General features: G+C 48.8%; 1 protein-coding gene across 2 annotated transcripts in view; it reads left to right on the top strand.

Moving 5' to 3' along the window:
* PTPRA (protein tyrosine phosphatase, receptor type A) overlaps positions 1–2,758 on the top strand; it is a 69,028-nt gene extending 66,270 nt beyond the window's left edge. For both annotated transcript variants that reach the window (XM_003788058.3, XM_023512153.1), the window contains 2 exons: positions 1,004–1,139; positions 2,161–2,758. In XM_003788058.3, the coding sequence (XP_003788106.1) occupies positions 1,004–1,139; positions 2,161–2,235 (211 nt within the window). In that variant the 3' untranslated portion in view covers positions 2,236–2,758. The remainder of the gene's footprint in view (positions 1–1,003; positions 1,140–2,160) is intronic.
* Positions 2,759–11,283: the final 8,525 nt, after the last annotated feature.

The raw sequence follows: 11,283 nt of genomic DNA, 5'->3' as shown, positions 1-11,283 counted from the left end.
CGCTTGAGCCCAGGAGTTGGAGGTTGCTGTGAGTTGTGATGCCACAGCACTCTACCCAGGGGGACAGCTTGAGGCTCTGTCTCAAAAATAAATAAATAAATAAATAAATAAAAAATAAAAATAAAAATAAAAACAGTTTGAGGAAAAATGAACAAGACTAAGAACATAGGATGAAAGAAAAGAGGAGTCAGGAAGCCTCCCAGGCTTGAGCCTGGGTTGCTGGTAATGATTGGTGTGCAACAGAAGAAAGATTGGCAAGGAGGTTTGTTTGGAGGAAAAGGTAAATTTTGTTTGAGATCGCATTTTAGAAGAAATAAGACTCCTTTACTTAGAACCCTAACGATGGGTTACAAGGCCCAAGATGAGCTGAGGGTTCCCTACCCAGCACCTACAAGGGTACAGCAGGGGCTGACCTCCCGGGGGCCCTAATGTGGCCCCACCACTCTTTTCCTTCTGTCATTAGATCTTGCTACATGCCTTCAGCACCCTAGGCATACTCCTGCTGTGGGCCTGAGTTGTTCCTTTCCTGGACAGAATAGCCTTCCCCTAAGCACCCTACCTAGAAACCCAGAGTTCTTGCCTCAGAGCAGGCACTTGGTGTCTAGGGAGTGAATCAGCTAATGGTGTTGAACACAGGGTTAGTGTCTGGATTCTGTGGATTTGGGAAATAAATGAAAGGTATGGAGAAGAATCAGTAGACACCAGTGCAGAGGGGCAGGATTTGTCAAAGGACAGAAAAGACAGGACTAGAACTAGTTCTGGCCTCAACAAGCAAAGCTAAACAGCAAAGACTCAGTGCTGGTGAGGTGTGAGAGAAGGTTGTCCCCATGGTCTCCTGGGTGAGTCCTTCCACAGGTACATGGGGCTTTACAGGGAGGGCACAGGATGCATGCCTCCCTGAGAGCCCCATTGGATTTCAGACCCTCTCCGGAGCACCAGCCCAAGTCTTTATCTGCTCCTTGCCACTGCCTCTCCCTCAGTAACTGGATCTACTCTGTTGCAGCGCTGGGGCAGGAAGGACAGGGACCTTCTGTGCCCTGAGCACCGTCCTGGAGCGGGTGAAAGCAGAGGGGATTTTGGATGTCTTCCAGACTGTTAAAAGCCTGAGGCTGCAGAGGCCACACATGGTCCAGACACTGGTATGCTGCCCATGTATTCGTCCATGTCTACACCATCTACAGCCCTTCTCTGTCAGGGCCAGCCCAGGGAGAAAGTTCTTCAAAGGGGCCCACCCAGTAGTCAAAAGAGCATGTAACCACAGACCCTCCACCTTCTTCAAGGTGCCACCATAGGAGGCACGATGGCAGTAGGAATGTAGCACCTGTCCCAGAGGATGTGACAGGCTGGAAGGGAGCATCTGGGTACCCCCAAGGGCTCATCTACAGTTCTCTGTGGGTCCTGGGTGTGGAAGACCCAGGAGTATCTGCCTTTGTTATGTAGGGGCGCCCTATTAACAGATCTGACTTTTAATAAGCTGGACATCTACAGAGGTTTTCCTGAATCTCATGGCTCTAGAAAGTTGGAGAGGGAAAGAGAAGTGGATGTTAGGTTTGGGAGAATGTGAGGCTTTGAGAGCCAGGCACACCATAGCCTGGCAGCCATGGTGAGTATAAGGCCTCGCAATCTCCCAGCCCTGCACACTCACACCTTACCTCTGCAGGACTTGTCGGCTCAGTGCCTGTGGCTCAAGTGGCTAAGGCGCCAGCCACGTACACCCAAAGTGGCGGGTTCAAATCCAGCCCGGGCCTGCCAAACAACAATGACGGCTGCAACCAAAAGATAGCCAGGCGTTGTGGCAGGCGCCTGTGGTCCCAGCTACTTGGGAGGCTGAGGCAGGAGACTCGCTTGAGCCCAGGAGTTGGAGGTTGCTGTGAGCTGTGATGCCATGGCACTCTACCCAGGGGGACAGCTTGAGGCTCTGTCTCAAAAAAAAAGATTCTCCTTGTCAGCTCTGGTCAGCTCTGCTTATGGGAGGTCCTCTGCACTCAGCCCAGAAGGGGAACACTCTCAGAACTCTGGCAGACAGATGAGGGCTCAGATGGGAGTCCAGAAACATTTACTTCCTCTGGATTTTCCATTTTCAAAAAACAAAACATGGGTCTGTTAGAATACAGCATTCTTTTCTGTAACCCTGGCTTCCCCCCACCTTTCTCTCTCCAGGAGCAGTACGAGTTCTGCTACAAGGTGGTTCAGGAATATATTGATGCATTCTCAGATTATGCCAACTTCAAATGAAAGGTGACAGGGCCCAAGGACCAGGAGGATTGCCTTTAATATTTTGTAATATTCTGTTTTGTTAATATACCCCAAATTGTGTATATATCTTATAACTGTTTTAGAAATTGGTACATAGGCTTCTATTACCTATTAGGTGGAGATTTTATATGTAAATGTGTTAGCACTGATAGTCCTTTTTCCAATGTTTTATTGGGGAATTAAATAGTGTGATGTTTGGATTGATATCGTGAAATTATCAGCCTAGAAATTGGGCTGGATTGTTCTTTGGTTAATACATCTTTTCCTAAAGAAGATACACACAAAATCAATTCCATTTAGTTCAGCACCAACTAAGAAAAAAGCACAAAGTTCTCAGAGCTCTTGAGAAATGTGTTTGTCCCTGTACCACCATGCGCTGTAAATATCCCTCCCTCCACCCCACCCTTCCCCACTATCACCCTCATGGGGAGTGACAGGACCAGAGCGGTATCTCTGGCACCACACTAGGGACTATCAGGTAATAAAAGCTTTGACTCCCAGAGGAAACGTCTTTCCCTTTGTCTGGGCTGGGGGAGCTATGCAGCACTGGGGCTCCTGGCTACTCCTGGCCCTGCCGTTACTATTCCTTCAGCTGTTCGTGAGAGGCCACAGCCCCCAGACCCTCCTCATTCCCAGTACATCTTTGGTGCAGTGGTCACAGCTAGCCTCACTCCTGAGTCCTCACTGAGTCTTCCTGAGTGCAGGGGCAGGGCAGGGAAAGGAAGTGACCAAGGCTGAAGCCAAGGTGACCTCTTCAGTCCCTATTGCTTTGCTACACAGTGTCCAGAGTAATTCTTTATATCCATATGTATTGTGTAAAATTGCTTCCATTTTCTTTCATGTGTCCTCATTTCTAGGACTCTTATATGGAGGTGTCTCAGATCTAGAAACCAGGATGGTGGGATCCTAACTTGGTTTTGAGCCTAACACATTAGACAGAAGTATCAAACCTTTGTGTCTTGAAGAAGGTGGATGTTCATTCTCATGTAACAGTCTGCCCTGCCCAGATATCCAGGACCCTTCCGTCTTCTGGGCCCAGTATTTTCAAGATGTTACTCTCAGTGTCAGTGTCAGTGTCTTCCTCATAGTTGAAGCTGGGTCACTGCCATTCCATATTTCAAACTGGGGTAGGGGGAGAGCATGGGGAGCAAACAACTTCATTTTTAAGGACATAAAGCTAACTCTGCACTTTTCATTTGTACTCACACCCCCATTGACTCCATAACTAGGTTTTAACCTAGTCTTAGCTAGAGCTAAAAGTATTGGGATGTCTTTAGTTGGGAGTACTGCTGGGAGGGTGAGTCTCTCCACTGCCTCCAAGCCTCATGCATAGGTCGTTATGGGGGAGGAGAACAGTTACCATGGCTGTCAGGCAGGGCTGAAGAAGCCTGTGGCCCTTGGGCCTTTCTTGAAGAGTGAGCACAGGCCCTGAACTCTAGAGGCTTCAGTAGCAAGGTGGTTCTCCACCTGCCATGGAGGGACAGTCAGAGGTCAGCACTGCTGTGCTGCTTGGAGGAGTGAGACTTGAACTAGACTCACAAGCTGCTAGAAATTTAGATGAGTAAAAAGCAAGAAAGGCCAAGTAGAGCCATATTAGAGAGATCCTCAGGGTCCAGGCGAAGCAGCTGACATGCAGTAGCTCCAGGAGGGAATCCCAGTTGTGCACCACATCTCCCGAATGTTTGTGTAAAGGAAAGATGTGCAGAATGGACCCAGGAGGCCTATGAGAGGCAAGGCTACAACAACAGACCACCTCTGAAAGTTTGTCAGGATGAGTATAAGTCATAAAAGGCATTCGCTCCTTCTCTGAGAACTAAGGAACTCCAAGAGGCAGAAAACTCAACTCAGTAGTTTCAGAAGAATCACAAATAAATTCAGCAAAGACAGAACCTGATGAATTTGTAGTGAAGAATGCCAAGTTTGGGGAGGAGATTCTGACTTCTCACAAGCTGCCATGCAGTGGCTCCATGTGACTAGCTAGGTCCAGGCAGGTGCTGGGTCAGCAAACCATTCAGTGAACTTGCAAGTGAGGCTGCCTCAGGCTCCTGTGCTGCCTGCCCTGCCTACCCTGCCTCCCAGCAGGCTACCTCGCCTCCCTTCCCCAGGCCTTGCCTTGAGCAGGTACATCAGTGTGGCCTGGCCAGTTTCCTCCTGGAGTCCATGCTGATTTGGTCAGTGGCTGGGCCAGTATTTTAAAATACCACTTGGTTGCTGAACCGGTCAGTGTCTTCAAGCAGGAATTATCTCAGCTCTTTGCTCCCCTTCTTTTCTCAGTTTACATGTGTATCCCTCATCCCTTTATCCCTCCCTCCCTCATCACTCCTTTCTTACTTTCTACTCAGGGTTCACGTAGTTGCCAGAGACAAAAAGCCAACCAGAGCTAGCATAGGCCAAAAGGAAAGCTTACTGGGGCACACAGTGCAAGAGGGTTTGTGGAGGCAGGGCTGACTGCTCACCAGCATCCAGGCACAGCCAGCCAGCTATGAAAGGGTAGGGCAAGTATTTCTCCCAAGGGGAAGAGTGACAGCCCTATGCCCACCACATGCAAATCTCTGAGTCCTGCCACACTCAGGTCCTCACGTCATACAGTTGGATCCTTCCTGTGTCCCAGTTTCCTTCATCGCCCTCTTCAAATACTCAAGTCTCTTTAATTAAAAATAAATGTGTTTTTCCCCCTTTAGGATAGACTTCTTTAAAAAGTCTCTTGCTCTTCTCTCTTCCTCACTTTATTCCCACGTGGTCTTTTTTTTCTTTTAATTTTACTGGTCAGAGTGGCCTTGGGCTAAACCCCAGGGCTCCCAGCTCCTGCCTCTGGTGTTAGGGACTCTGTGCTCTCGTTCATTCCTCCACCATCTCCTTCCTCAGAGGGTGGGACTTGGGGCCTGTCTGTTGCCCCTCAGTGCTCTCCAACCCCAGGTCCCCCTAGGCCCCAGCTCTGGGTCACAAATCCTGTGGAGTGCCTCCATGGGGTGACCTGGGGGCACCTATTTCCCCACTCCTCTTGGCCCTTCTCCATTTTGTTCCTTACTGGGCACCAGCTGCTATCATCTGTGTTTCCACAACTAACTCCTTATCCTCTACCCCAGGCCACCTGCTCAGGGTTTGTACCCCTCAGTGCTTCTACAGCACTTGAGTACCCATTTAGCTGTAAACCTCTGCTTTCCCAACCAGCCACAAGCAACTCCCAACAACAAATGACTTTGTGTCCTCAGGATCCAACACCAAACAGAATTCAGTGGCAAACAAGGGATACAAGGACGAATTCCAGAGCTGATAGTCTGGAAGGGACATAAAACATTTCTGAAAAGGCAAGTATGTTGTCAGAAAGGGACCAGAACTGTTCTTTTTTTTTTTTTTTAATTTATTTTTGGAGGCAGAGTCTCAGTTTGTCGCTCTCGGTAGAGTGCCATGGCATCATAGAAACCTCAAACTCTTGGGCTCAAAAAATCCCATTGCCTCAGCCTTCCAAGTAGTTGGGACTACAGGCGCCTACTACAGCACTGCGCTATTTTTAGAGATAGGTCGTGCTCTGGCTCAGGCTGGTCTCTGACTTGTGAGCTCAGGCAATCCACCAGCCTTGGCCTTCCAGAGCGCTACGATTACAGGTATGAGCCACCACACTGGGCCCTGGTTTGGATTTTTCAGGAAAAATAAAATGCAAGAGAAAAAAACACTGAATCCTGTTTAAATTAAACACCAAGGACTCCAAATAAAACATCTGTAAACCCAAACCAGAATTAAGCTGGTTTATTGAACTCAAGAGTCATCTTCACTAAACCACAAAGCTGTTTTCTTAAAAATCACCCAGTTAACAAAGTCTATAAATTTCCCAAAACAATGTAAGTGAACATAAATTCACACTTCATTTCTGATTCCTGCTAATAATTTCCAATAATAAATTTGGAACCTGATAATACCCCCATCCTGCCTCGGCAGCTGAAGTCCCTGTGCCTGTCCCCCATCTTCACCACAGGATTTGACACACCTTTACAAATGACCCAGGTCCTCTTATTTGCTGATCAGCCCAAGAGAGATTAAACAGGCCTCTGATCCATGGAGGCTGATGGCTGCTGGTGAAAGTTGACACAGAACCGGCGCAAGAGCCCATTTCAAGCAACCCAGGCTAGTTCCATCCAAATCTACGAATGGTCCTGGCTCAGCACAGGATGGGAGAGGTTAGAATTGAGGGACAAAGTTATTCTGCCCCCTGGTGATAGCCCTAGAGGTGCCCTGCCCGCTTAGCTGGGCCTCTGTCCTGGGTCTGCTGCTTGGAGGGGAGACCCACTCCTGCGTATGCACTGTCTCACCTAAATCTACCTCCATCTGGACTGAAGGAGCCTTGGTTCCTGGGTGTGTGGATGCAGATCGTTCCACCTGTCCCTTTACATGCGAGCAAACAAGGCCCAGGGAGGTGGTCACACCTCTGAATAGCTGCTGGACTCTCCACTCTTAGGTCCCCATTTTTCCCCTGAGCTGTAAGTTAGGGAATTCTTAGGCATTGCCTCTCTCTAGGCCACAATTTCCTTTTCTGAGGTGGGGACGTGAGGGGGATGTGGTGTAGCTCTGAGAGTGTCGGCCTTGGAAGTGTGAAGATGAGTCCAGGACACAAACCAGCCTGGAGCAGGAATCCTGTGACTGGAGCCCCCAGAAATACTTGAGAGGGATAACTGGTCACCTCAGGGACAGCAGCTGCCTAGTGTGTGGTCAGGGAGTGGATTCTGTGGAAGGGAGTGAGTGAGCTGCTTTCCCTCCCCTGTCTCCAGATGTCACTGGAATCTGGGCCGGGGTGGGGGGTGCTGTCTGGCTTAGGGTCCTGGTCCTGACCAGAAAGAGCCATCTCCTCCACAGATCTTCCATCAGCGAGTGGGGAAGCTGCCCTCCCTAAGGGCTGGGGCTCTGGAATTGAGCTCTATCCTGGGTGCATATGCACTGCCCTTCCTCTGAACCAAGCCAAGAAAAGCCCCCTTTCCTACCTCTCATGTCCACTGTTTCTTCCTGTGCCTACTGCTGCTGGCATAAGAAGGACACGAGCTAGATGCACCTGCTCCCCTCACCACCACACATCCATTCCATATGCCTCACCTCCATGGGAGAGAGAGGGAAGACCACTCTGGTTCCCTAGCACCTGGTGTCCCACATGGTGGCCTGTCTCATGCACAACTACCCCAACCACCCACCCATCCATCCACCCACTACCCACTGTCTCTATTCTTTCCAGCCTTTCACTTCTGAAACTCCTTAAAGGAAGGAGGATGACCCTGGCCAATAAGAGGACTCTCAGCTGGCAAGGAGAGGTAGCCTTTCTGCACCAGGGCTCCAGGAGAAAGCTGGTCCCCTGAAGCACTGTCCCTTGGCTAGGCTAGTATTTCCCAGCCTCTGGACACCTGGGATGAGGGGCAGTGGCAAAAACAGAACGGCATTGGGAGACACTAAAGCTGTCCCTGAGGTGCCAGGTGTTCAAGGTGGGCCTGGAGGAAGAGGAAGGGGATATGTGGTGTTGCTGGACCAAGGCGTCTGTCCACCTGTCATCCAAGCCAATCAATGGAGAAGCTGATGAAAGATCATCAGTTTCTTTCTTTTTTTTTTTTAGAGACAAGAGTCTAACTTTGTCACCCTCAGTAGAGCACTGTAGCATCACAGCTCACAGCAACCTCCAACTCCTGGGCCCAGGCCATTCTCTTACCTCAGCCTCCTGAGCAGCTGGAACCACAGGTGCCCACCACAACGCCTGGCTATTTTTTGTTGTTGCAGTTTGGCCAAGGCCAGGTTTGAACCCACCACCCTCAGTACATGGGGCCGGCGCCCTACTCACTGAGCCACAGGCCCATAAGTTTCACTTGTATTAGCAGAAAAGCCAGCAATTCCAGAGAGCAGCAGGGATATCTCCCCAAAGAACTGCTCTGCCGTTTTGTTTCCCATTGTTACTTTTATATTCTCACAATAAACATTAGCAATGTTACTATTCATTATAGTATACATTAAACAGATTGCCCCTCATTGGTTATACTCTTCCTATATTAAAGTAGTTATAACTTCAAAGCATTTTTAAATTTTAAATTTATAGTTAGTCAACACTTCAGTGTGTGCACAGAGTGCCCTGGGTCCTTGACTGGTACCATGGAATCCAGTTTCCCAACTTACCTATGACAGTAGGCCTTGGAAACGAGTAAACAATCTCCAGATGTTGGCACGCAGGCTTATCCAGCCTTGTTAGAGCCTGATTAGTCCTGCATGAATGGCCATTCAGGTTAGCAGTGGCTGGTAACAATGGGAGTGTCAGACTCCTTGAGTGCTGTCCACTGTCCAGGAGAGCAGCTGGGTCATGGCCAACTTCAGGCTAGGTCTATTGCTACTGCTTCCCCCAGCATGGGTCCCACAGCTAATACCTGGGGAAAAAAGCCTCCAGACCCCAGAGTGCCCTTAGGCTCCCTCCCCAACGTGAGTGGGAGGAAGATGATGCTGGTGGGTTTTTCCTTACCCTGAACTGGAGGTGAGGGTAGGGAGGGCAGCTACAGCCTTAGCTTCCCTCTGAAGAAGGGTTCCAGACACTGCAGCTGGCAGCCCAGCCCAACCTGGCTCCCCCAGCACCTGGTACAGATACTGTTGGTACATGGGGTGAGAGGCCCCTGCCATTCAAGACCAGCCAGTGGCCATCATGGCTGAGGGCTGGGGACTGTGAGGTGAGAATGAGACCAGGGGGATGCTCCCTGCCATAGCACCCCCAGCTGTCTCTGTGCCCCTACACACAGCAGGGCGCCATTTGCTAGCCTATTACCCAGGAGAATTCTAGACAATGTGTAAAAGACTTAGTTTAAAGATCAAAGTCACTAGTGGGACAGTAGGAGATAATTGTATAGAAAGCTCCAAAAAGAAGATAATGGTGGCCATAGGGGTCCCACAGGCATCTTGACAGTCAAGCCAGGGGGAAGATGTGAGGGACACGTGTGATAGGCAGCAGGGCCCAGAGGAACAGGTGGTCACTAACCTGCATTGAGAACTCACTGCCAGCTCCCCCAAAACCACAGTAAAAGACAAAGGTGGGGAAATGGTTTGTTTGCAAATGGAACATACAGTGATACCTTGAAATCTGAACTTAATCCATTCCAGAATCCCATTCAAGTTCCACATCATTTGAGTTCTAAGACAATTTTTCCCTTTTTAAATAATAGAAACTGGATTAATCCATTCCTGGGTCCCACAGACTTGAATTTTCAAAATGATTTTAACAGTAAATACACTGGATTTTAAGGTAAAATATTAACAAATACGATTTACACAAAAATGTAAATTAATAAATTAAAAATATAAAAACCTGTATTTACCTTAAAAAGAAGTGATGATGGTGCATATGGAAGCTGGAGGGGAGAGATTATTGCTTGGGAGGCAACTCACCTTCCATGATAACATCAGGTAACTGCGTTTCTGGTGGTTCTGGTCTCTGCATTCCTCGCCTTTTCATGCAGTCTGCTAAGGCGCCACTTGTAGAGGGCTTGGGGGTCACAAGTCCTGGTGTCTTTGGAAAACCAACGTTCCAAAATGGTCTGATACCGGTGACCTTTTCGAACTTTTCTAAAATGTTCAAGGATGGCTTGGCGTCATAGCTCATTGGTTATGGCGCTGACCACATATACCGGGGCCGGCAGGTTCGAAGCCGGCTGGCCTGCTAAACAACAATGACAACTGAAACAAAAAAATAGCCAGGCGTTTTGGCAGGCACCTGTAGTCCCAGCTACGTGGGAGGCTGGGGCAAGAGAATTGCTTAAGACCAAGAGTTTGAGGTTGCTATGAGCTGTGACACCACAGCACTCTACCAAGGGCAACATAGTGAGATTCTGCCACAAAAAAATAAATATATATATAAAATGTTCAATAATGTATCATTGAACAAGTTAACACACCTGTTAACGAGGGCTTTATTAGGCTGCCACTGCTCAACACTGCCTGGGTTTTCAACCACATGCCGAGAAGATCCTTGATTTCAGCAGTGGGAATGATTCCAGTGTCTCCCTCATCCTCCCCTGAAGAAATTTCCTTTTGGACTTCTTTCTGCTGCTGCTGCTGGTTAAGGTGCTGAAGCTCATTGTCAGCTCAGTCCTGTGATAATCCACTAATTCACTGACATCCTCCTTTATAAACTTCTTCTGCTTCCAAATTAGAACTGGCAGCTTTTCCATATTTAACACTATGGATCCCAGTCCTTTGCTTAAAGTTCTCGAACAACCCCCTACTGGCTTTACACTCCTCCTTTTGAGCACTGGTATCAGGCCTTTCACTAAATCATTGTGGACGATCTTGGCTTTCTCACAAATTATCATCTCAGAAATCACATCAATAGCTGTTTTTCATTAATCCAAACTAAGAGGAGTTTTTCCATCTCTTCCTTAGTTTCCAGTTTCCTAGAGGTCAGTGTCATAACTCCTTTCACCACATCAGCTGCTTTGATAGCTTCTTTATTTTTCTTTTCTTTCTTTTTTTTTTTTTTTTCAAGACAGAGCCTCAAGCTGTCGCCCTGGGTAGAGTGCTGTGGCATTAACAGCTCCCAGCAATCTCCAACTCCTGGGCTCAAGAGAGTCTCCTGCCTCCACCTCCCAAGTACCTGGGACCACAGTTGCCTGCCACAACACCCGGCTATCTTTTGGTTGCAGCCGTTTGTTTGGTGGGCCTGGGCTGGATTCGAACCCACCAGCTCAGGTGTATGTGGCTGGCGCCTTAGCCGCTTGAGCCACAGGCGCCAAGCCTATTTATCAAAATTGTATAAATAGTTGGCTCCGCGCCTGTGGCTCAAGTGGCTAAGGCACCAGCCACATATACCTGAGCTGGCGGGTTCGAATCCAACCCCAGGTCTACCACACAACAATGATGGCTGCAACCAAAAAATAGCCCAGCGTTGTGCCTGGTGCCTGGGGTCCCAGCTACTTGGGAGGCAGAGGTAGGAGAATCACTTGAGCCCAGGAGTTGGAGGTTGCTGTGAGCTGTGGTGCAACAGCACTCTACCCAGGGCGACAGCTTGAGGCTCTGTCTCAAAAA

This window comes from Otolemur garnettii, unplaced genomic scaffold (genome assembly GCF_000181295.1).
Source record: "Otolemur garnettii isolate 467f Iridium unplaced genomic scaffold, OtoGar3 scaffold00025, whole genome shotgun sequence".
NCBI classification, from domain to species: domain Eukaryota; kingdom Metazoa; phylum Chordata; class Mammalia; order Primates; family Galagidae; genus Otolemur; species Otolemur garnettii.
Note: the sequence above shows the minus strand (reverse complement) of the source record. Positions and strands in the feature narration are given on the sequence as shown.